This window comes from Haliaeetus albicilla, chromosome 28, assembly GCF_947461875.1.
Source record: "Haliaeetus albicilla chromosome 28, bHalAlb1.1, whole genome shotgun sequence".
Classification (NCBI taxonomy): Eukaryota; Metazoa; Chordata; class Aves; order Accipitriformes; family Accipitridae; genus Haliaeetus; species Haliaeetus albicilla.
The window spans coordinates 1,299,125-1,325,515 of NC_091510.1; the positions used below are offsets into that span (position 1 = coordinate 1,299,125).

The following is a 26,391-nucleotide window of genomic DNA, read 5'->3' on the forward strand; positions in this document are numbered from 1 at the left end:
AACGCATAGGTCTGCTTTTCTTCACTCTGCCTTCCTTTATTTTCTGATCCCCTCAGCCAGGGATGTTGAACCACTGGCACCATTGCCAGGCTGGTCATCAGGAGCTGGGGCTGGTACCAGGAGGCGAGCTTCAGGACTCCAAAATTAATTTGGCACTGGTCAGCAAAGAAGTTAACCCTTCCCTGGGTGGTCTCTGCCCAGGCTCTGGACTCCGGGCACTTCTCTGGGCCTTGTGCAGAGGCATTGCTCTAGAAGCTAGCTCGTTTGGGAGTCAGCCATCCAGGCACTAGAAAGGGTGAAGAACTATGACAAGGAAGCCCCAGGCCAACTCCCCCCAGTTTATATACTGGGCATGACATTACATGGTATGGAATACCCTTTTGGCCACTTTGGGTCAGCTGCCCTGGCTGTGTCCCCTCCCAAATTCTCGTGCCCCTCCAGCCACCTTGCTGGCTGGGCATCAGACGCTGAAAAATCCTTGACTTGTTCTAAACACTGGAACGCTGATGAAAACATCAGTACGTTATTGACATTCTTCTCATACTGAATCCAAGACATAACACTGTACCAGCTACTAGGAAGAAAATTAACTCTATCCCAGCCAAAACCAGGACAGGTAATGGCCAGAATGTAACAAGAAACTGGAAGAAGGATGACTGAGCAGAACATCTTCTGCCCACGAAAGGGCCCAGAAAACCCTACAGAAGGCAGCTACGATACCGCCGAGTAAGAACTGGGAAATGTCTCCTCCGGTGTCTCTGGCACCAAGCGCCCAGTCCCCCGTGTGTCTGCGGGGCGATGGCCCAGGTACAGCCCACCAGAGCCTCCTCGGAGAGCTGAAGACCACCCTTCCTCCACAGGAGAAGGGGTTGCCTGGTTGATGGAAACCCAGGGCGTTCGTCGACGTGGCATTTACTTTACTGCGGCGCTTTGTGCTGCTTGCCTTCCCTCACTTAAAGCTCCAAGGCTTTACAGGGGACAGCGGGAAAACCTCCGCTCCCCCCCACCAGCGTCACGACCCAGACTGGACAGACCAGGGAGTTGTGTTTAATTCGAAATTCCCTCGGGCTAAATTAAGGTGAAACGACACCAAACAATCAGTTAAAGATTTTATTCATGACAGAAGCAAACGGAACTGGAGAGGCGTGGTAGTAGGTGGCAGGGTTTCTCACAACAGGAATTGGCATAAGAGTACTTCTGTAAACCGTGTAACCATATACATCGATTCAGGGAATGAGGAGATCCCTCCCGTTGGGTCAGGAGGTTCAGAGCAGACCCCCTTGCTTTCCAGACGCCTCCTCAGAGAAGGGCCCAGGGGCGGCTGCATCCACTCTTAGTCTCAGACTTGGTCAACGGTTTATACCTTGAAACAGATGAGGTGTAGGGATTGTGGAAAAGGAAAAGGAAAGAGAGAAGAAGACGGAGAGAGAAAAAGGATGAGAGAAACATTCCACAGGTCCTGGGTCCAGCGTTGGTTCAGGCAACTGAGGGGTCCAGTCCCGGTGGGCTCGCGTGTCCGGGGCTTCATTTTGTGTCCTTTTATCATCCTTCTTCGGGCGGGCACCCAAACTCCTCAGGTTAATGAGCAGTTTGTGAGCCTTTGGGCTTGGGGGTCCTTTGTGGAGTAACTTCTCCTTCCCTGCAGACACGGCCATTGTTCGATCTTTGTATCAGAACGGGGAGCTGCGCACCCTCCAGCCCTCCCCTCCTGTTGCTGACGCCTGAGCTGACGGGCTTTCCACCTTGGCTCCTCGCTGTGCAGGGTTTGTCTTTAAGCAGAACTCGCCCCACCGCACCGTTTGAGACCCTAACTCCCTCAGCCTCTCACACCCAGCCCGCGGCCGAGCCCCTCACCGAACTCTCGCGAGAGCCGGCCGGGCCGCCCGCAGCCCGCCGGTTTTCCCGCTCGGGCGGGACGGGCCTTTGCCGCTGCCGCCCCTCAGGGGCCGGGGGCACCGGGGGAGGACGGGACGGGACGGGAGCGGGCGGGGAGAGCCCGGCCGTCAGGGAGGAAGGCAGCTCAGTCAGTGCCGTCGGCGCCTGCTCCCGCTCTGAGGCGGTCCCCGGTGAGGGGGAGATCAGCCGTAAGCCGTTAGAAGCATCTTATTCTCATGAGAAAATCGGTAAGCGGTCCCCGTCCCGTCCCCCCGTAGCTTCTACAGGCAGCCGAAGTGCATCGCGTCTGTCAGCTGCGTGTGGGGAGCTCGCCGTGTGCGGGGCTACCCCCGCCCCGAGAGCCCGTACCCGCTGTGACGGAGGGCAGGGCGGGCAACATGAAGTCCGCCATCTCCACACGGCGATCCTGCCCGTGCTTTGGTCCCCGAACCGCCTGCAGGGCTGGGCCTGTAGAAACCGAGCGCCCGATCAGCTGCGGGACTAACAAGCAGGTTTTCGGAAACCCTGCGTTATGTTTGGGAGTGTGGTGAATGTCAATAGGAGCAGTGAATAAAGCTTGAGAGTCTTCTTACCAGCCGCGAAATGCACTACCGGCATTTATTCCTATCTCAGGAGGGAAGTTCGGGTTTTAATTGAATGCGATGTTAATGAAAGGGGACTGGATTGAAATCCCAGGAAATAAATGTTCCAAGTTAAGCACAGGGAAGGGGACAAGCACTGTTGTCTCAGTGCTGCCTTGCCAGTGTGCTCCAAATTTAACCCAGTGTAGTTGGTTGCTTTTCACGGCCCACATGCACTTTGGCTGCGAAGTGCTACTTCTTTAACTTTCGCAAAGTGTTACGCCTCAATTCCCCTGTATCAAGTTCCTCACCTCCCTGTCCCAGTCATTATTGCTTTGGGATGATTGTGGCATACATCTGGGCTGCCACCAGAAGGGCCGTCCTAGCTCTTGGTTTCCATTGTCTCTCCTGCTCGTAGATCAGGAGGCTTGCTTGATGAGTGGGATCAGAGGGCTAATTAATGCAGCTGAAAACCAAACATTTTTTTCTTTTATCAGCTTTCTGCTCTAGCTTTTCACACGGCAGTAGGAATACTAGTGCTGCACAAGAGAGGCACTGGGGAGGCAAAAGAGGACAAGTGGAAGCGTGTCGCCTTTGAGCAGCAGATGGGAATAATGACAGAGTACACGACCATGCAGATCTGGCCTAATTCTTACTCAGGCCGTGAAGTAAACCAAAACAGAGGCATCTCTTCTCTCTGAAAGTAAAAAAAAAGCAAGCTGTCCTACTGTGGACTTTCGATTTTATTTTAGTATTTTAATTATTATTTTTTTTAGGTTGAAGGCGCCTCTAACTCATTTGTGACAGAAGACAGTCAGCAGTATGCTGTTCTTACAGGTTAAGACCCTTTCAGTTATTCCCCTACATTTTCCCTATAAGACCACAAGGTGGAAGAAAGGGGAAGATATTAGTGCTCACATAACTGTCAAGGTCTAAACAAAAGTGGAGGTAGGTCTAGTCATACTTTATGGTTCTTGACCTCGGTGAGTAGTTATCTCAGTCCCATCTTGGAGCGTGGCCTTGGTCACCAGTTACTGATTTGGTGTTATAGTAGCCAGGTATCCATTAGAGTTAGGTATCCGCTACAGTTTAAAAATGGGTTCAGCATTTTTATTTTTAATTCATTTACTTTTCACATATGATGTCATCTACACTTGAAACCAGATCCTTCAGGTGAAGCTCTTCTGCTTAGTATGTTCTTTTGTTTGTTGTGAGGAGAATTAGATCTAGCAACCAGGTCTAAAGCTGATGAGAATTTTTTTCTGGTAAAATAAGTCTCACGGGTGCTGGTATCTGATTCAGACCCAAAGCAAATACAAAAAATTTCCCATTAAACCAAACTCCTATCTTTTGGCCAGCTGTAAACAGATAGTAGGAAGGATGGGGAATAATTTGAAAGGAGATCTTTTCATATCTATGGCAAAAGACAAGTAGTTAACTCGGGGCAGTGTTGTGGTCAGTGCACAGTACCAGCAGTGCCAATCATCCAATTACTAGATTTTTTTCAAAGCCTTTTCTCTGCCTGTCATGTTTTCATTCAAGTGGCTTCTCACAGAATTCCTTGCTGACAAGCAACCCCCTACCTCCTCCAAATGTCTCCGTTGCTTTACAAAATTCTTGACAGCGTCAGATTTTTACCTCTCCTGTCGTGCTAGCCAGTACTATCTCATTGTTGCATACATGCTGTGTGATAGGTTTTCTAGGAATACGCTTTGTTTGTTATTTGTGTAATATTGCACAGTACAGATTTTGACTCGGGTATTGAGATTTTAGGCCTCACCGTAACACACTAGTAATAAAAGCAGTAATAATAAAGGATGCCAACATTTTCTATAGGAACTATAGTTAAGTAATTAACTATAACTATAGTTAAGTAAGCTATTCGCTGCTGCAGTTGAATGCTTGATGTGCTTTGTGATTTAATGAATTAATGGTTCAATCAACACTACTTTTAAATTCAGTGTGACTTATAGGATGGAGCATTAAATTTATATTTCAGTGGGATGTAATTTTACTGTGCCATGCTTAGTTATGTTATTTTTACGTAGATAATCGCTGCAGTCTGTTTCCACTTGGAAGAGCAAGAGAGACTGATGTGAGGGTTCTTTCACTTTCTTATAGATTCCATTTGTGCTCATCTTCTTCCAAAGACAAAACAGATTCTGTTATCATCTGACTCAGAGGCAGTGGTACCCTATCCTCAGGAGCCTCAGAATCTGGATGACTCGTCACCTGCGAGTCAGTTTTCCCTGGTGTGCTGGCCACACCACTGTAAAGTCATCAGGGACAGAATTGAGCACATTGGTAAGTTATTGTGTTATGCTTAAAATCTTGTGTATGGGCGAAGAGGAAGCACACCTTTTATATAAATAAAGCCAAGAATTTGTAGTTAGTAGAAGTGAAATCTTAAGAGACAAATCATTATTAGTCCAGATTGAATTGCTACAGAAAAAAACCCCAAACAATAATGCAGTTACAATTATTATACATACGCTTCTCTCACACCCTTCTCCTGGCTTCCCTTCCACTGCTCCTCTAGGTCCTAAGGTCAGCGGTTTCATTGTAGAGGTGTCGTTCTGGAGGAAGGGAGGGGCTGTTTGTTGCGACTTGTCAGCCTCTGGAGTCCTTTGCTGGGAGAAATACGATGTTTGTTTTGATGATTCTTCTTCCTCACTCTAGGATCCAAATAACTCTGGGGTCATTTTCACATGTTTGCTAGCTCAGTCTTACACCTTTCTCTTTCTTCATCAGTCTGCAGCTCCATGTTGCATCTGAATTTACTATATATGGTGTTCTTTACATAGGTTAGATATTATTTCATTGTTCTCTTTGTTACCCCTAAAATGAGTTTTGTCCAGCTCTAGGTCTGCATTTCTACACAGAACAACTCCTTGTTACTGCTCTCTGTATAAGCCTATGGTTGTACCACACAAAGATAAACAAAAATAAAACAAATTAGCCACACATATCTGGTCAATTAGAGAAGCTGCTATCACAGCTAAATTAAGTGAAACAAAGCTGCAGGCAGATAAAGAAAAGTTCAGACAGAGCAAACCTGACAAGCCTTAGTCCTGAAGTCTTACATCATTACAAATCTCATCTGTTACTAGCCATGTCAGTACTGTATTTCAGGGCTATACGGTTAAATAGGAATGTCAGCTAATAACTGCTTTTATGCAGTCTATACAAAAGTCATACTGCAAACCTATTTCGAGATAGCGAAGACTCGAGCAGTCCCTGTGCTTTATAGATACAACCAATTGCAATTTGGAAGTAATCAGTAGAAATTGGAAATGCACAGAGGTGGGGTTAAGACATCTATGCCCTCATTCTGTTACCTTTGAAAATAGTTCCCAGTATCTTGAATGGAGTGGGATAGGACTGCTGTGAGTATTACAGTAAGGAAAGGCCTACTGTCAGAACGAATCAGTGTTCAACAGATCTTTGATATGCCAGGCAGATGTCACGCGAGTTACATGGAGATACTGCATTATATCCATGCAGTATCTGTGTGGTCAGCAATCAATGATTTCACTCTGTAGTTGGAGCATCTGTTTTCCTAATGGTACCAATGCTGTCTAATGTTCACCATTGTCATCCTCGCTGATGGTAAGCAAGCTGTACAGGGAACAGAGGTAAGTTTGCACAGCAAAAGTTAGTCCATGCACAGATTGATATGTATTTTTATTTAGAGTTATAGTGAAGATTTGTTCACCGATCCAAAAAATGAGGTTCAAAAGGGGACTTCCCTATTCGTTTATGTGCAACTGGTATAAGTAGGATGAACCACTTTTCAATAAGTCCTTCATATTATACAGACTCTAATACAGTTTTCGTGCTTGTACTCCTTCTGTGTGTCTCTTCTTTTTCAGATTGGATACCCACTACCCCTGAGCCATTGTACACTACAACAGGTTTGGAGATGACGCCGCAATACCAAACTCCTGACAAAGGCACTGTGATTTATCTAGGAGAAGAAGGTGGGAACACCCTGAGAAATCTTGCTGTCAGCTGTAGGTAGATGAAGCACGTGCTTTGATCTCTTTTATGAACCTAATTCAAAGCCTGATGAAATCAATGTGATTTTTTATTGTTATTTTAAAGCACTTGGGAATAAATTATTTTCCTATAGATAGGGAAGGAAATTAGTTACATAGTTACACAGCTGTCTCATCATCGATAAGTTCTGCTTGTACTGTTAATTATATCAAAAGTCCAGCTCAGCTGAAGCCATTGTTCTGAGTGAATAACAGTATGAACCAGCCTAAAATGAGTTTGTTCTGAAAATATGAGTGGAGAAAGGTAACTTAACAGCCAAAAGAGGAAGTGAAAAAGATGAGAGCTGTGTAACTGCAAGATCAATACTAAAGTCTGTGTTGGGAGAATATTTTGTTATCCTGGTTGCTGTAGTGGTTTTGCCAAGACTTATAAACAAAATCTGGTCAGATTGGATCAGTGCTTGATTACAGGCTCCTAAGTGGCAAGGATTCATTGGACAGAGTTGAAGGGAGTTAGTTGCCTTATTCCACCATCACCAGTTGATTATCAGAGTTATTTATTCTTTCGTGTGTTTGCTAAGTTGATCCCATTGCCTTGGATGAACTTGGAACTTCTGGCAGTTTTTGATTTTGGTCCTGGGCTACTTTTATGGAGATGAGAAAGGATGATAAGAGTTTTGCAATCCTAGGATAACTAGATGTGGCCACAAAATTTTCAGAAGCACAAAAATGAAAGGGAGCTGGCATCCTTCTTGAGGTCAACACAGATGATAAAAGCTTGCAATACACTGAAAAGCACTGGTACTCTTTGACGTCATGTTTATTTAGAAATTAGCTACTTCTGAAGTATGGATGTATTACCTGTCACTAGTAGGTTGTTACATCTGGTGGCCAAGAAAACTGGTAATGGCTGTGTGACTAGGAAGGAACCTCTGTCGTCTGCAGCTGGACCTGCTAATTTATTGCAAGGGATAAGATGTGGAGGAACAACCTGAATCCCAGCTCCCTGCCTTTTTGAAAACAAGGACAGTGATTTCTGTTATGGTCCTTTAGTTGCTGTTCTTTAAAAATGCAAGTTTCCATGTCCTTTATTACTGACTTGAACTTCATGCGCAGGCAACTGGAAGTGGTTCTTATTTCAGCCTGTACAACTCTCCAGCAAAGTGTGTATTTTGGTATCATGGTTCTCAGGCTTTGTTAATGAAACTTTCCAACCAAGGAGGTGAAAACTGCTGCCTTTAAGTATGGCCAGTTCTCCCTCCTTCTCCCGAGGAATGACGTTGTGCAGGCAGTTACAGGCAGACAGTTAGCAGTTCCTAGGCTAACAGACATCAAGCTGCAGCAGAATACGAGTGCTTCCTACCACTGTGGAGACTCTGTATCTAAACATATGGATAGTAATAATATTTGTTGACTACAGGTTGAGTTTTTAAGTGACTGTAATTGTATGTTCACTGCCTTGAGTGTGCCGCTTTGCCCCCTAGCCTTGGGTTTGGCTGTTAGCAGGACCCACAGAGAACTTCAGAGCCCTGGAGCCTTTACTCCCCCTTCCCTGCTTGCATCAGGGAGAGTAGACTGCTTGGGCGAACTGGGCTGATGGGTGCTGCAGCCAGGTGGAGGACAGGAGCAGGTAGGAGGGGGAGGTGAACTTTGGAGCCCCATGGAATTCATCTTCTTTCTGTTCCTGGGACACAAACCTCCAGCTTGCCAGCTTTGCCATCCAAGTTATATAGCAATAAATATAATTTTTAAAACCCTAAAATCCTCCTCACAGAGAAGCTCTACAGGGTAAGACAGGCATCTGCATTATGCAGATTTATGACTTGAGTGCCTCAGACTGGCATGTAATGAGCTATCACATCCTGTGGGAGACAGCAGCAGCACTCTCCTGATTCCCACTCAGTTTGAATTTGAATTCAGCAGGAGCTGGGAGTTACTGCCTGTCTGGGAACTACCTGCTGCTGACTTCCTACAAGCCCTCCTAAAATCTGATTTGAGAAGGAAAAATACAATCCAATGGTGACTCCCATGCAGAAAAATTAAAATATCATGATAGAGATCTCAGATTTTATGCATGCATTTCATTCTCTAGCATTTGACTGATACAGATGTTTCCAGAAACAGTTTTACTGGATTAACTACTGAATCCTTTTTCTTCCTTAATGTTAAGGAAGAGCATGAAGAGGAAGGGAAGGGTAGAGAAACTGTGAATGAAATTTCAGCTAAATAGAAAGTAATTATTTGAGTGGGTATCCCAGCCAGCAAAGCTAACAGTCCTTCTCTATAATGAAAACCCCTCTGGGTCTGTAGTAACTTCAGTCATGAAGAACAGTACACTGAATATGGCATCTTTTGTGTATGGCAACAGTGATTTAAGGAATGAAAAAATTACTTCTAGGAATCTTGGCTTTACACAACTTTCCTGAGTAGTACTGTCAGAGCTTTAATAACACTAGAGGAGAGAATAAGACAGACAGACTGCTGCAGGATAAATCTCTAGCACAGCCCCAGTCAAGCGAGGGCAGACACAACTCTGATCTGAATGAGGGCTGCTGTGCAGCTTTAACTGTGCTGTATAGTACAGGGTCAGTCCCCCTTATCTGACAGCATGGTAAGGCGGCTGTTTCTCCTCAGAGGATCCAGCAGTAAGGAGACAGAGAGAAGCAAGAATACAGGAGTTGAGAATACAACAGCTTGGTGATCAGTGTCCGGCCACCAGTACAAATCCTTCATTTTGCCAGTTAGAAAGTTATGTAGCAGGGAATTTCACTTCAGGCAGATAAGACAGCCAGTTCGATATTGGCAGTGTGAAACCCACAGTCTCACAGTATGTAGTTCCAGCCTAGAATACCTACAGTTTTCACCTGTCCTCCTTTTCCCTGAGCTGGTCTTAAGGCAAGCAGGGTGCAGCTCATGCTGCTGGGGTCGGCCAGAGTCGCCAGCATGGCTACACTGACTCTGCAGCAGGACCTCTGGGCTCCCAGCTTTCAGCAGAAGAGGCGCATCCTCTCTATTTTGTGGGTACAGTTTGGAGATGACAGGAAGTTTTGATTACCCCGGTTTTCCACACCTTGGTGTGAAAAGCCTTCTGGTATCTAAAGAACAGCCCCACCAGAAAAGTAAATTCTTGCTGATGGCAAATCTAGAAGTTCTGTTTTGTAATGAACTACGGTAATGAAGATTGGAGTAAAAAGTTCAGTTATGCCTCTGTAAGCATCTCATCTGAGGAACAGTGAACTGTGCTGCTGGGTCTGGGTGTCACCTTTTTTACTTCCAGACTAGAATAATTGAATACAGAGATTTAAAAACAAACTGATGGCAACCATTGTCAGCTACGTATGATTTCTGAGCAGAGAGGTTGCCCATTTGACTGGTGAAAATACCTGGGGGAGCTGAGTCCTAGAGTCTTTCCACCTAACTCAGTTGCTTTGCCTAAGTGCAGAGTATGAATTACGTTTTGCTTGTGCAGAGAGACACAGGTGCCTCCAAGACAGAATCAGATCTTAGGCTGGCTGAAATCCGTAAGGTTAAGTGGGAATGGGCAACAAAACCTTTGTATAATTTCTTCTACACTTACCTGAGATATGCTTTGAAATTCAGCTCCATGCAATTGTCTGTTTCTAGAAGGAATTTTCGGAAGGATGCAGGTATTCCCTAAAATGACTCAGGCAGAAATGAAAGACATCTGTTCTGCTCCTTCCCCTAGCCAACAAGAACTCCTGCTTTATGTATTCCCAAGAGAGAGGTGTCTGCCCCCTGAAGCAGATCCTCCATCAGAAAGAGGACAATACACTGATCTTCGAAGCACGGTTTGAGAGTGGGAATTTGCAGAAGGTGGTCAAAGTGTAAGTTTCTAATCTTTTTTTCTTTTATTAAGATGGAGTTATTATCAGAGTTGTTATTATCAGCAGCCTGCTATCAGTTTCTGAGCAGGATGTGTTATTCTGGGTTTGTAACTTGTTTTACATTAGTTGAACAAGCTTCAAAAGTAGTTTCAGGTAGCGTTCACTTGAAATGGTCTGATAGCCATTCCATAGCACTAGATGATTGCTGCAGGTGATAATCACCCACACAAACTCAACACCCTTTCTTAAGCACCTCCTTTAAAAGCATAGTGTGAAGAACATTTTTAGAAGTCCTAGTTATCATTAAAAGTCCTAATGAAGACAGCAGTTGCATTATTATCACGCTTGGTGCGATTAGGCATCTTTTCCTGGCAGCTACGTAGACTTTGATTTATGACAGTGTAAATTGGATTTGCACCTCATTCACTGCAGGGTGCTTTTTCATTGCAATCTGCATTATTTGACACTGCATCATACTACAATGCTAGCCAGCATCACAACTGTTTGTCTTCTCTTTGCTACCAGCAATGAATTTGAGTACCAGCTGACCCTGCGCACCGACCTCTACACAAGCAGACACACACAGTGGTACTACTTCCAAGTAAGCAATACACAGGCAGGGATGCCGTATCGCTTCACTATTGTCAACTTTACCAAGCGTAACAGCCTATATAAACATGGCTTGCGCCCACTGTTGTACTCAGAAGCTGATGCTAAGAAACACAAGGTTGGCTGGCGAAGGACTGGAAATGAAATCAAGTATTACAAAAACAATGCGGGCCAAGATGGACGTCAGTATTTCTCACTCACTTGGACATTCCAGTTCCCTCATGACCGAGACACCTGCTACTTCGCCCACTGCTATCCTTACACCTACTCCAACCTGCAGGAGTACCTGGTGGCCATCTCTAAAGACCCAGTGAAGTCCAAATTCTGCAAGATTCACATCTTGTGCCATTCACTGGCAGGAAACTCAGTGTATGTTTTAACTATCACCAACCCCCCCAAAAGTGGCAAGGGCACCAAGAGGAAGGCGGTGATACTAACCGCGAGGGTGCATCCGGGAGAAACTAACAGTTCCTGGATAGTGAAGGGCTTTCTGAATTACATTCTTGGCAATTCAGGCAAAGCTCAACTCCTGCGGGACAATTTTGTCTTCAAAGTGGTACCCATGCTGAATCCAGATGGTGTGATTGTGGGAAATCACCGTTGCTCTTTAACAGGTCAGGACTTGAACCGCAAATACAGATCTAACGTGAAGAAATTTTATCCTTCCATTTGGTATACCCGAAACATGATCAAAAGGTAACCTCATTTTCTTTCCCTTTAGAATAGATGATTTGCCTTTCCACTGTCTCTTTGTTAGTGTGACTTCTCTATGTCCCTTATTGTTTTGGTATTGTTTACATTTTTGCCCTGTACCTAAGCCTTTCTGTTTTGTTTACGTTCAGTTGCATTTCAGAGTGGGTTATTTTTTTCTTTAGTATTGTGCAGGTTTTCCTTTAATATACTTTCTCCATTCCTGGTAAAAAGTTGTGTCTCCAAAGTAAAAGAGTTTTCGTCAAAACATTTTCAGCATATTTCTCCCACTATCCTTTGCCAAAATCTACTTATCAAATTCCTTGTTTCTTTCATTTTCTTCTTTTCTGGCATACAACCATGTCCCAGAATGAAGTTAGGTTCAGAATAGATCCCAGATGTCCATTTGACAGCAAAGATTGCCAAGTTTGCTGTATGTTTTGCTAAAAAGATGTTTGATTTCTTATGCAGACTTCCAGTCACAGAGACATTGATCTTCTGGATATAAAACTAAACCTTTGGATATTAAACTAAACCGTCAGCTAGTAAACTAAATCCATCTGGTTTAACTTCTGTAACAAATTAATACAAACAAGACTCTTGTGCAGAAAGCCAGTGTCAGAATCAGTACAAGTTTTTCATCTGGTAATCAGTAATGTTTTTCATCTAGTTACAGCCTGTTTTAAATAAGATCTGCGTTCTTTCAAATGAATGTTTTGGCGTGTAGATCCCTAGCTTACAGGGGATGAGCACTGCGCCTCTCGTTATCCGTGAGAATTTCTCTCTGTGTCTTACAATATGGAGAGAGCCTGCATTTGTGAGTGCCCTTTAATTAATATTAATTATGTCTGCTGAAGTGCTGCTGACCTTCAGCCTCATATTCAGCTACTGTCAGCTGAGACGGATGTGTTTATTACTGCTTCCTTCTTAGTTCCACCATGGATTTCCAACTCCTGCCCAGAGTAAAGCCCCAAGTGACAAGCTGTGGTGCCATCACATCTTCCCTGTAGAGCTCTGCTTCAACATGAATTGGGCTTTGGGGGTGTGGGTTGCTAAACCCCAATGTGTCTGCCTGCAAATTTTCTTTAAAAAGTTAGTTAAGCAATAATACATTGCAGAATCTTGGCACATCATAAAAATTGATGTCTCCAATTTGATAAAGGAAAGAATATTCACTGCCATTTATGCTTCAGTCTCATAATTGTACAGCATGTATTATTCAACACATGTACAATAGTGAAAGAGCAGCAGATAAGAATAGCGATTTCAGCTGTACAACATGCTCGTGTACACATCTACAGAGCTGGATGTATGTAACTGACCCTCAGAGTTAGAACAAACACATGGACAAAGGCTGATGATGCATACACTTATATCTTATCTCTGTGCAGTGACAAGTGTTTTATTCTGGAGGGAATGAGCAGTTTGGCTCTAATCTAGCATGCCAAAGGTTTAACTTAGAGCTCAGAATATGAAACTTGTATTGATTTCTTGCTCTTTAGGTTACACATGAGCTTCAGTGTAACGTATTAGCTTAGACTAGTTTCTGAGGTGGAGAAAAAAAAGGCACTTTTAATGAAGTACTCTGTGTCATCCCGTATTACAGAGTGATGGGGGAACATGGTGTTTTTCTGTATTGTGACATCCATGGTCACAATAGGAAACAAAATGTCTTCATGTATGGTTGTGAGAGAAAGCAGCAAGCAAAAGCACCATACATGCATCCACGTGTGTTCCCACTCCTGCTGAGCAAGAGCTGCCCAGATAAGGTAAGAAAATGTCTGGCTAGAAACTTACCTAATAATTCAAGCACCGTCTGGGATCCCTCATTTTTTGTTGAGGTATCACATTTACTAAAAGACTGCACTTCACCCAGTAAAATAATCTTCAGTTGGCTAAAACTAGAAATGGTAGGAATTAATTATTAATTAGGAAAAAAAAAAGTTTAGTAGGAAATGACAGCTTTCAAAATATGTCATTTTCAAGCAAACTCTGACTGCAGTAAGCTTCTTTTGAACCAGAAAGGTTGCAAAGGCTCTGGAATAAAACAACACACAAACTAACCTACTAGATGTCATTGCATACTTGCATCTAATGCTGTTTTCCTCAGATATCAGTAATGAGGTGGTTGTGAGCTCCAGATCGGTTGCATTAAACTGTTGGTCTGTTAACTCATGAGAGAAGAGCTATTCCAACTTTTTAGTAAATATGCATGTTGGTATGTAACAGGATTTGTGGTATCTCAGCTGGTCAGCTGTCGATAGAGAATCATTTAGAAACAGTAAGTACAGCCACATAAAAAATTACTTGCAGATGTCTCAGAAATCCGTAAAGTAAAATAAACTTTTAATCAAAGAGCTGTTATTTCACCTACATCTCCATTATACCAGTAATAACAGTATGCTCTGAGCTATGTTGTGCAATATTCAAGTAGAGTGAAAACTCCCAATTGTTTACCTGGTAGATAAGATTTAAAGACCATGGAGGGTTAAAATGTAATTATTGCATCCTCCTGTTTACTTCAAAGGCTAATGCTGTACCTGTCTTTTAAGTTCTCGTTCCCAGACTGCCGTTTCAGAGTACAAAAGAGCAAAGAAGGCACGGGTCGAGTGGTAATGTGGAAGATGGGCATCAACAACAGCTACACTTTGGAAGCCTCTGTCTGCGGCTCTAAGTTGGGTGAGACAATTCCCTGTACCTATTTAGTAGGAATCATCAAACAAGACCTTTACTTTTGGTTTTTCATGGAAAATGGTAGCTGGAGCTACCATTCCCTTGGTGGTGTTCTCTCTTATTGGGTAGAAATGAATGATGAATTAAGATAAGAGTTGGAAAATACACTAAAACTAGGGCATTCACCTAGCAACCTTTCAGGCCACCGCTAGCATTATTGCATAAGTATCATGAAACAACAACATTAGTGGATGGCAAATTCAAAGCAGTAACTAAAGCCAGTTATATTTGTAGGAAATTTTGTAATAGGAAATCAGTTAACTATGCAATATAGTTAACCCCCTTCGAGTGGTTAGATTTGTTCATATAAGCAGGATAATAATCTAATATCTGTATAAAACTCTGGCAGTCATAGACTTGTCTAGCATCCGTGAGTGAAAGATATGTGAGTTTGCAGTCAGCCACCATCCTGAAATACCACAGATACCTAGCAGTCAGCAGGGTGACTGACATTTTCATTTCTGTCTTGCTCCTATTGATGCTGCAGGCTGCAGACAAAGCACCCATTTTGATACGAAAGACTTGGAGTCAATAGGACAGCATTTCTGTGATGCTCTCTTGAACTACTGTGTTCATAATAAGGAGGTAAGGAAAGCCCCCCTAGGCCTTTTCTCCTGCCTCAATTTATCCTCATGTGACAAAAAATAATACTGTATAGGGTTATATCAATAATAAATTTGATAATGGCTTTCTTTAAGCAGTGAACTAAATTTGTGGTGTTTCTTATTATTATCTGTGCCTGAAGGAACACAAGAAAGTAGTGAAACAGGAAGCCAGGGTGAACTCCAAGGTCCTGAATTCTGATGTGTTAGACTGGGATTCGAGGTAACTTAGAACTATTCAGATATGCCACAGTTTATTATATGTTCTCTGCACCTCATAAGGAGTGCCAGAGTAAATGTTAGAAATATTACTAAAATTGGACTTTTAATTGTCACACTCCTTAATTTAACACTCCTTAAAAGATTGCATACAAATCTTAAATCCAAACCTTAATAGCCAGTTCACTGGAAGTAGAGCTCTGTATCTACCCCAGGTGGCCTTCCTGAGGAGAAATGAAACTGCGTTGGTACACAGCTTGGTCTATTGCATCACTTAAATCAATATGCTTTTTTTCAGCTTTACATTTTGCAGAGCAGTCTAGCCACAATATAAGGTATATTGTTTTGGGTTTGTGTAAACCTAATTTCATTAACCGTGGAAGATGCTAATCTGATTCCATTTAGCCAAAGGGTTTAAGTTCAGGGTAATTGATAGCAGTGCAAGAATCTGTACCCGACCAAAGGATATACCTATGAAACATGATCAGCTCCTCCTGTGCCAGTGTGGACTGGGAGTGACTGCAAGATCGGTTGTGAGAGGTGGGCATTTGTGTTTTATGAACAGCTGTGGCCCTGTTGTCATTTATTAAGGAATAAAACTTATGTACATTTCTTTTTTGGGGAAACATTAATAGGTTGGATCTATCTTATCAAACTTTAGGTGCCCAGAGTATAGAAATCAAGAGCTGAGCTTCACGACTGGTGCTGAACTGCAAGGAAATAAAAAGAGACACAAGATCTTTAATGCATCATCAGAAAACTAGGAGAAGACTCATTGGGAACAAAGAGGATGATGTTCTGTGAGAGGATTTAGGAGGGGAGGGTGAAGTAGAACTAAAAGAAACCTAGGTAGGAGATGCCATCTGGATAGATCACATCTCTTTCAATAACCAAGCTTTTTCTAGGATGATAATGCCCACTTTTTGCAGGTTAGCTATAGGTCTGTAAAATTAAAATGTGGATTTGGAAGACAGGCATGTGGAAAATACATTTACATCTCTACAACTAGGGCTGCTACAGAAAACACCTGCTAACAGTTGAAATGAGTGGTGCAAAATACTGTTTGCAATCACCAGATTCGGAAATTAAACAAAACAGTGCTCATCTTCCACAGCAGCCAAACTTCTGACAGCCCAGACTCCTGTGATCTTGTTGAACACCAGCTAAAACTAGGTACGAAGGTATGCTATGACTTTTTTTTGTCTGTTTACATCTCTGTCCTGGATGCCACTGGGAAAGAACCACTAGAGTTTAACAGGCTCTATTTTGAAGAACCTTAGGATTAAGTCAGTCAGAATAGTAATTAACAAATCAATGGTCTATAGAGATACAGTCCAAATGAACAGTGCAGAGCAGTATTAATTTTCCCTACAGCTTAACCCGGATTGTCCAGAAGGTGGTGCGTTTGTTCCAAAAGAAGGTGCCTTTCTACCTGTCAGGTTCTACAGTACAGCTGAGTAAGCAGACACAGGGTCAGGATGAGGAGGGCACCAGCTTTAAGCACAAGAAGTATTGTGACACCAGTACACTGGTGTCAGCCATACTTTGCAGATACCCAGTTCAGAGTGTTCAGGAGTTGTGTTCTCCTCTCTCGTGTGCAGGCAAGTCATCACGCTGGTGCTAAGTGCGGTCAGCATAAGACTACCCCCTTGCCTGCTTCTAAGCTCACAGGCGAATGTAGCCCCAGATTTAACAAAATGCTTTCACTGGAGGGCAATGAGAACATTTTATTTTCCTGAAACCTGTATTTACTTGTTTTGTTGAAAAGAATAGGTTGAAACATGGGTTTTGTCCTTGTTTACTTGGTGGTTATTTCTTTGGTGCCTGTGATTACCATAATATTACTCAAGATGTTTCCTGTAGATAAGCAAAACAAACTTTGTTGAGTGTATTACTTTCAGAAAGCTTGTGGATGAGTTTTAGCCAACAATAATAGTTCCTGTAAATTGTTGCTTCCTGTTTGTGACATAAATACAGTAAATAAACAACAGTAAAAGGGGAAGCTAGGTCTGGGACTGTGTACTAAGAGTGTGTAAAACTGAAGTGACCCCTGTAACACTTCGCAAAACATGCAGATAGGCATTTCAGATGACTGGGCTGGTTGACAAATTGCATGATTTGGAGTTTTAGATCTAGTTTCAGAGATGATAGTTTGACACATGATGTAGTCAGATAAGCTCTGGTGAGTGCACTTGTGGTGAGGGAAGTTGCCACAGATACCTTTATGTGCTCTGCCCCTCCCTGGAGGTGCTTGTCCCTGGAGGAGTTATATGGAGAACCCATGTTTGTGCAAAGTCCAACAGTTCCACTTAGTCCCACTGCCATCCAGAGTTTAAGCAAACCTTACTGGGTTTTGTGTTTCAGGAAGGTGAAGTCCAGACAGACTTTCCACTCGCCCAACCCACCTGGGGGGTAGTAATTTCTGATGGAAGGACTGTGAGGGTGGTGTCGACTTTTAATGTTTATCCACAGCTTGAAATTTCTTCCCCTATTCTGTTCAGTGCTAAAGAACCAAGCAGGAGTTTCCACCACCGATGCCATGGTATTTCCAGGACTATATTAGTTACAGAAGGTCAGCTGTAATGGGTTGGATGAAAAGTCTCTTTTGCATGGTACAAGGACTGGTAGCAGAGGGTTAGTGAAAGTACACGGGGGAGGGATGAGTAGTGAGATGTTTTCCTTAATGTACCCTCTGTCTTGTTTGTTCTTGTAACGCTTCCTTTGGGATTGAGTTTATTCATATGTGAATGATAAATCCACATGGGCACATTTCCTGATGCTGGATTTAAAAAAAAAAATTATTCATGAAAACTTTAGAATGAAAATGGTAAATGGACTCAGTTAGCAGCATTTTCTGATTAACACCAAGCATCCTGGGCCTTTTAGTACTTCTCAGCCCTTCATGCTTTCTTGGCCCGCCTCCTCTCATCTGGCCGGCAGTATGCCTGTGCATGGGGGTGTGACATGGGGCTGGCAGCTCTCAGGACTGGCAACTTGAGAAAAAATTGCCTAAAACTCTGAGCCTTTCCACTTCATTTGCTAAAAATAGCCTTGTTTGGGTCGAAACACTCACCATGCCAGGCAGTGGGATTGATTCTTTTTTTTTCTGATGTCCGTAAGCACCATTTCCTTGTGGTCTGTAAATGGTACATACAAGCAAGGCAGGTGGGTTTGCCTGACATCTGTGACTAAGCTGTAGATTGAGCAGGCTGCCACATAACTCATTCATAACTGCGTATTGCAAACATCAGTATATATTGCAAAACTACTAGTTAAATGGAGCTTCACTAGGTCCTGTTCTGTAATTTCTGTGCTGAAACACAGGCAAAGACATCTTTCATGCAGTGAAATTGTAGGAATTGCATTCATGCATCTCTCATGCAGTGAATTAAAGCGCTTTTGCTGGATGCATACTAGGAGCAAAACACGTCAGAGTGATACCGTTACATGTAAAGAAAGCAACAACAGTTTATCAAAGGAGTTTGAAAGAACAGTACATCACAATTCCTTCAAGAAGTCTCTTTCTTTTGTTCTTTTCATGATTCTGTGCTTTTTTCCATGTGGATCTACTTCAGTGACTAATTAAAGTTATTAGATCAAAAGACCTACCAAAATTTCCATTGTTGTTCTTGATGGGAGTTCTTAAAGGCATTTGAAAAATGTAAATAGGAAGGAATATCACATGTACAGTAGAGTTTTTGACAGAAATTCATGCTGGAGCTGTACGTAGCCCTCAGTGGCACTTTGTTGATGTTCAGTCTAGAAACATATATAGCCCTCAGATGTAAAATAGGAGCACTGTTATTATTGCCTAGAGAAAGCAAACTGTTGTTTGGAAAGAAGTCACATTAATATTTTGATGGGTAATATTCTTGTTATGTACATAAACATTGTAATGCTGGCTGCTTTATTAATGCTTCAATAGGTTGACCAACGCTTCCCAAGCTTTTTGCATTTTATGCCAATCTTTCTTTTCAGAAGCCCCAACGTCAGAAAAACAGAGCAGTGGCAATTAATACTACTGAGAAAGCATGGCTGTCCAGGTTCCCAGACTAAAAATAAACAAAGCCATATTGAGTAGGAAGTGAGGTCCCTAGTCAATGTGCTATGTTTGTGTCCAGGTTCATAAGTATTTGCTGAACAGAACAGCATAAGGAATTCAATCTTGAGCAGCTTGCTTACATGTGTTCCTTCTGGCATTGTGATTATCATGTTTATTTGCAACTGTTGGGGTTTTTTGTTTGTAACTATAATATTCCCTCATGAATCAAAATGGTTACATACTATATTCTGTGCAGAAAAAAACCAAAACATCAGGAGAACATTTTCACAGCATTGCTGAGGACAGAAATCATGAAAGCAAAAATGTGAGTATTTTTCATCCCGGTAGAAACATCTTGTGCTCTTTTTCTGACCAGAGTCTGATACATGACAACTTAACTTAACCACTGTAACTTTAGACAAACAATTTTGTCACCAAAAGCTGCTGACCTAGAATGCCCATTGCTCTTTATTGTCTATTTCATCTGTGAATGAAGAAGTATCAACACCAACAAGTCTAGGGCAGGAAAAAATGGTAAAATTATGTCTTATGAATATATTATTTGATACATTTAGATCTTTCTGTCAAGGAATATGCCTTGGAGCTGGAGATTATACCAGTTCTTGTTCAGTCTCCAAAACTGCTAACATCTCACCCCCTCAGCTGGACCTGTTTCACTTCCAGTTTCATTGAACCCGATTTTTGCCAAGTCCATTAAAACATTTTCTGTTGTGTTTTCCAGTCCAGTAGAGTGTTGTGAAAAGAAGAGAAGGACATTCTAGAGAAACAGGCAGTGCATTTTTTAATTAACTTTGGGATCAGCCCAGGCCTGAAATACTTGTGCTGGCAATATTCCTAAAGCTGCACCGTGCCCCTCCCTACCATTCAGAGTGTGTGACTTGGTACTCGGCATTAGCCGGCCTAGCAACTACCATGGTATTAAGTTTACTAAAGGGTCATTGTCAGAATAGTTGGTATAAGATCTAATTTTTTTAAAAACATCCCTTCTCCATCTATTATTGCTGTTTGGCATCCTACATGACTGTTTATGAGCCTTGCTGTAGTTGACAAACACTTAAAAATCATAGATGAAAATTGTGTAGTCTAATGTTATGTTCTCACTTTCATGAAAAGGAATTTAACTTAAATATTTTTTACAATGCTGAACACCCAACAGCTTGCAATGTGAACACAAGTTGCTGAGTTTTCTAAGCTTTTGAAAATCAGGCCAAATACTGAATGCCTAGCTTGCCTTCTGCTTAGGGGGGAGAGGGGGAAGAAGAACAAAAAGAAAAAACCCAGCCTTTACATGTTAACTCTTTTCCCACTAGTTATTGAACCCTTACCAAGCTTCCCCTGTCCTAACCTAGTGTACACTCCTTGAACATGCCATAAAGTGGCTGACTGATAATACCTTTCTGTCAGTCTTTTGGAACTTAATAATACTAATAATTTGTTCGTGTTTCTATTCTGTTTCACAGACTCAAGGCATTGAAACTCAACATAAGATATTTCAGGTACTTGAACCAGTGAAAAAAGGTAAACATTATATGTTTGTTTAATTCTTAAAATCCCAATAAGCCATTTTTTTTCTAGAATCACAAGCCTCAGCAGGGAGTATCTTCCAAAAAGATAAGTACAGAGTTTCTTGGCTGGGATTTCACTCAGTCTCAGCATTTGGAAGAGCTCATTTTCCTTCAGTTTAAACTGTCCTCGTCACATTATTACACTCCGCTTTACTGATTGGGAACAGTCTCACTGGAGAAAAACAACCCGAGACAAATTCCAGAGAGGTGAAAAAATATTTGCTCCTATTGGCAGTAGGATACATGCATTTGTAATAATGTGCTCATTTGGTCCAGAGAAACTAGAGGAGAAAACATTCATTGAAGTCAAACAAGGCAGGCCAAATCCTATGGAAAATTAGGATCAACCAGAACTTTTTGGTTTCAATACAGACAAAATGAAAGAAGCAAATATGGAGGCTAAGGAAACAGAACTGGAGGACTTGTGTCATTGCAAGCACTAGGAAATCTAGGAAAGATTTAGGTGTCAAAGTGAACAAGTAGCTCAGCATGAGTTATCTTCATACTGTGCCACGAGGACAAATACAGTTCTTCCATATGTGAAAATAGGAGGACAGGATTCATTGATTGAGGAGATCCTGTGTTCTTAATGTATTTTTTTAAACCTATGTAAATATAACTGGAAGGTTTCCCTGTGTTTTGCCCTCCCTACTTTATTTTGGCCAGGTGTGTTAAATATTATTAATGAAATTCAGTATCAACTGTATAAAGCACCTCTTCACTTAGAATAAAGGGAGGTTCAAAATGTTGTAAATGTTGTGTCTAAGGGACATGCCTGTGCATACACTGTCAGACCCGGTTCATCTCGCCCATGGACCTTACCCAGTAGTTTCCTGCCTCACCGGGGCCATGCCTGTCACACCAGCCAACATGCTGGAGTTCCATGTCTTGAGAAGGAAGATGCCTGAGCCACCTGCAGTATGGAGGGAGAGGTGAAGTTAAAAGTGACTTCCCCTCTGCCAGCCTCTAAGTCTGGGCACAAATCATTACAGCTGTAATTGGCTTCTGTGGGACAGGCAGTCCAGTTAAGTACAGTTTAAGTATGGTACAGTTGAGTACATTTAAGTGTTATGACTGATAAGGGCTTGCCTGCCAAAGATGGGATTAATAAAGAATGCATTTTAAAATGTTTTTGCAATCTTGGCTGACTTTAAAGAACTTTCTTCCCCAGCTGCAGCTGTTCATTCCCAGCTATTGTGTACCATACCCAAGAGTAAAAATTTAACAGATCACATTCTTCTAAGCTTTCCTGGAATTGATGTTGCTTAGAGGAAGGGAAACAAACAAACAAACAAACAAGCAAAACCCAAACAAAAAAAACAACAAAAAAACCCAAACACCAAATCCTGGCTCTTAATACTTTGTTACTGTATTTTTTTAGATCCGGACTGGAGTACTGTCCCACAGCCTGTAAAACACTTTATATCCCCTTTTTCTCCTTCCTACTGCTTTTCTGGAGATGTCTTATCAGCAGGGTGTGTAGTAAAGGCAGGTGCTATATATGTACCTGGGAGGAAACAATTTCTAGCCCAAAGTTTGCTGTGACTCAGGTACTTTTATCTCACCTGCACTGGACCCCTGTTCAGCTGCTGCCTGAATGCAGTGGCACCACCACACTGGAGGCTTCCGCACTACTTAACTTCTAGCTTCCCTGGGTGCTGGCACTGCTCATGCCCCGCGGCACCTTGTTCTTACGCAGCCAGCAGTCCATGAACACCTACCGCCTGTCGAGATCAGTCAGGTGGCACCAGCTCTTCTTCTCTCCCACTCCCACCCATGTTGCTTGACCAGTGGGGCTCGACATAGTACTCGTGCTCTGGAGATGTCTGTTAGGACCCTCGTGCAGTGTCATTTGGATGTCAAACACTTGCTTTCCTTGGAGCAGACGCTAGGAGTGAGAACATGTTCTTCAACAGAGCTGCATGCTTACCAAAACAAAATAGTCATGTTGCCTTTGGCACCTTCACTTCCTGATTTACAGTTCTATGCATAGTGGAACAGTTTCAGAGTATCTTCCTAGATACCTAGAGTATCTTTTTCCCAAAACAGCATTTATTAGGCAAGAGATGAAGAAGGGGAGGTGGGCATGTGAGTTGGAATCTGCTCAATATGAAGAAAATCTTAATCCCCACAACTAGTCATCTGAGTAAATGGCTTGATGTCCAGCAATGTCTGCTTACTGTAACTCTACTTACTGTCACAGTGAGTAACTGTATCAGCCTCAGCCAGTTATTGAGTCTGAACTGGCCAAGACAAAATTTGGATGTTTCATTGTGTTGATGGTTTTTTTTAAGAGATCTGATATGTGCTTTCAGTGGTTTTCTTTTTTCTACTTTTACAGTAAAATTGCCACTTGCAGCCTCTGCCAAACAAGTAGGAGAGGATTTCAGGTAGGATACTATTATATTTTACAAGTTTCTAGCATTTTTCACAAAGCAGGAGTGAGAGAATGATCCCAGCCTGATTCCTCTACAAATCCACTCTCCTCCTTTTTATGCTCCTCTGACACTGTGCTTCATTGTTTTTCATTCATAAACTAGACAGCTGTCCTTGGCCACTTTACACTGTGGTTGAGACTGCAGTGGATTGTGATATTAGAGAAGCAGAGCATCCTCTTTCCTCCATCTCATCTGGAGCACCAGCCCCCCTCCTTCAGCACATAGCTGAAGCTCCTTTCCCCATCTTTGCTGGACTCACCGGCTCACAGGCACTGATCTGGTGCTTTTCTGGAGGAAGGGGTGATTGCTGCTGCCTTGGGAGGGAGAGAGAAAATAGGGCCATGCAGCTACTAAGAAACAGGGCAGAGGTGAGAAAATAAAGGCCAAGCCAGGCTAGGTGGCACAGACAGTCCAAAACAGACATTTACTTATTTAGAATGGTTGGATATCTTAAAATCACAATATTGTCATGGTGCTAGTGCATAGCTTATTGCTAGTGCACTCCCTTCACTTCTGGGTTCTCATGCTTTGGTGATGAACAATGACGGTTGTACACTCTTAGGGGTGTGCAAGGCCCCGTGGCAGTAACACTGACAATCAGTGTTGACTACTTTCCTACTGATAGCATAAACGTTCTGTATCTTGCCAAGCATACATGTGGCTGTTGTTGGGTAATGGAGCAAAGTGAAGTTAGCTAGCTAGTTAGATTGCAGCGGATCCTGCCACAAACACTTTATGAAATAATACATATTAATTTGTTCACACTACCTGATTTCAAGGACTCCAGCTTTGCACCTTGCAGCTCAGACTTTGCTACACAAACTTGAAAATTGTAGGCTCGCCCCTGATAAAAGAGGAAAGAAGTGTCTTTGGTGTCTGTCTTTACTTCTGTGATGATAAGGTAACCCTCTGCTGTTTCTATGATGGGTACTTCTGGCTGACGCAGAAAGGATAGTGGGATAATGGCTACATGATATTGGCAATAGTGTACTTAAGATAGTATCGTGGCATTGTGGTTCTTTGTAGTTTGAAATACAGTAAATTCTTTTCTTTTTGGTTCCACCCCCCCCATGTGATTCTTGTGAAATGCTTCAGACTAAAGTAGCAGGAATTTTACCTGTAAGGATTTTCTATTCTGCATGGTCATCTTTATGTATATCTTGTCATGAAATTGTGTGGAGATAAAATATTGTCTGGCCTAACCTCTGTGTGTTTTAGCTCTGAGAGTCTCACCCAGGATGCTAAAGGCAGTCATGAAAAGCCGTCTGTGCCACAGGAGGCAGGAAAAAGTGTGTGCCGTGATACGATCCTATCCACAAGAGACAATTTCCATTCACCCAGCTTTAATCTGGTCTCACAGAAGATTAAGAAACACAATGGCAAAAGTGTCTCCAAGTCTGCAGAGAAGACATTTCAATATTTAAAAGGTTGCTCAGTTATTGTTCTATTTGAAATACACCAGAGAATAGGATTTAGTTCTGTTTGTTGGGTTTCTTGGTCTAGCTATCTCAAGGTACTGAAAGACATAAGACAGATAGTAGCAGTACATCAGCAGTGCTGGAAAGCTCCTAGGTGTTCAGCAGCAGCTGATAGCACTGTGGCAGATACCAGAACTGGTGTCATGGAGCTTCCCAGCTGAAACACTGGAGGTCCAGAAGCTCATTAACCTCTTTGTGAACAGCCCAGGGGAAAGAGCTTGAAAAAGCTTAACCTAATGGCAAAGGATAATGCCTCTGACCCTGCACTATCCTTCTGCAGTTACCGGTGGGAGAGGCTCTAGCCACCAGTTCATTGCTTTTCATATGTATCAGCATTCCATAAAGGGATGTATGGTCTGATGCTGTGAAATGTTGGGATTAGCCTTTCCAGGGGATGTCAATAGAATATCATATTGCTGGAGGAATAAAACCAGGTCCTGTGCCTATGGCTGAAGTTTCCACATTTTAGTACTAGATTTTGAATCATGCTGTGGCTCTCCTTTAGTAAAGGAAATGTTTCTGCCATAATACCACAGTTTCTTGTGAAGGAAACCAAAGCCATGTACTTTTTCAGTAAGTAGTAAGTCTGTAGTTGTTGATATGGATTTGTTTTTTCCTCCTTTTTGGTTCAGGTCATGATCGTACTGCAAAGAGCAATTCAAAAAAGGAAGAAAGAAAAATGAAGGAGAGGCTCCCCTCAGAAAGCACAAGGCCCAAGAAAAACAGGACAGCAAGCCAGAATGCAAATTTTGGGAAGAGTAAATCCTGCCTGCCACAAGACACGCTGTAGTTCTCCCTGCCATTACTGCCTGAAGCAAAGAATAGACAACATACTGCAAAATACCGGGGTATATTTTGGAGCCCCAGTTCTTCAGCCAGTGAAGGCACATGAAAGTGTCGTAGCTGATTTGCTTAAACAGTTCCCAAGACTTTGGTTATGGATTATGACTCTACCAACAAGGGAGTAGATACTCACAGATATCAAAATTCTTCATGCTCTTTTTTTTTTCTGAAAAATAGTTCACACACATTGGCTAATGTAGACATGAAGTTTCTCTTACCACATGAAGAAGTATCCTAAATTCTAAACCAGTTTAGTAGCAAGTCTCTCCTGAATATAAAGTATCATTTGTCTTAAACAATATATACTGGTTTTGTGAGGAAGACTCCCCCCCTCTTCTTTTTTTTCCTTTTTTTTTCTTTTCCTTCTTCATTCTGTTTGGAAGTTTCCCTAAGGTTCTCAAGGAAAGTGATTATTCCCCAAGCAGCTGAAGCCACCATTCCTTGATCATAGTAGAGAAACTGGAGGGTCATAAGCCACAACAATCATTCCCCCCCTTTCACCAACAAACCAAATACATGTTACACTCAAAAACATTTGACATAAAATCAGTACACAAATAGTCCATCTGTGGAACTCTTTGCTAAAGGATGTCATGGATGCAAAAAATGTACATGGATTCAGGTGGATATGTACCTTATAGATAGACCACTGGGAGTTTTTGAATAGACACATATGGCTTGGGAAATCTCCTAGGCTGAAAAGAGTGAGAATCTAGAAGAGTGCTTGGGAAAAGCATTGGATATGTTTGTTCTGTTCCTGCTCTCCCCTGGGAATCCACAGATGGTCACCTTGGAGGTGGGGTGCTGTGATAGATGGCCCCTTGCCCTAAAGCAGTGTGGCCATTCATGTGT

General features: G+C 42.4%; 1 protein-coding gene across 4 annotated transcripts; it reads left to right on the top strand.

Annotated features, from left to right (window-relative positions):
- Positions 1-1,940: 1,940 nt before the first annotated feature.
- On the top strand, positions 1,941-26,100 carry AGBL3 (AGBL carboxypeptidase 3). Of its 4 annotated transcripts, XM_069773467.1 has the most exons (16): positions 1,959-2,123; positions 3,233-3,293; positions 4,578-4,760; positions 6,329-6,469; positions 10,161-10,299; positions 10,825-11,604; positions 13,205-13,367; positions 14,151-14,277; positions 14,819-14,916; positions 15,077-15,156; positions 16,267-16,333; positions 19,451-19,519; positions 20,676-20,733; positions 23,122-23,170; positions 24,437-24,645; positions 25,329-26,100. In XM_069773467.1, exons 1-16 carry the CDS (start codon positions 2,112-2,114, stop codon positions 25,484-25,486), a joined length of 2,394 nt encoding a protein of 797 aa, XP_069629568.1. In that variant the 5' UTR covers positions 1,959-2,111; the 3' UTR covers positions 25,487-26,100. The 4 variants fall into 4 exon arrangements, with proteins under 4 accessions (XP_069629570.1, XP_069629568.1, XP_069629569.1 ...); XM_069773469.1 differs by lacking the exon at positions 3,233-3,293 and having other exon boundaries at positions 1,941-2,123; XM_069773468.1 differs by lacking the exon at positions 19,451-19,519.
- The last annotated feature ends 291 nt before the right edge of the window (positions 26,101-26,391 follow it).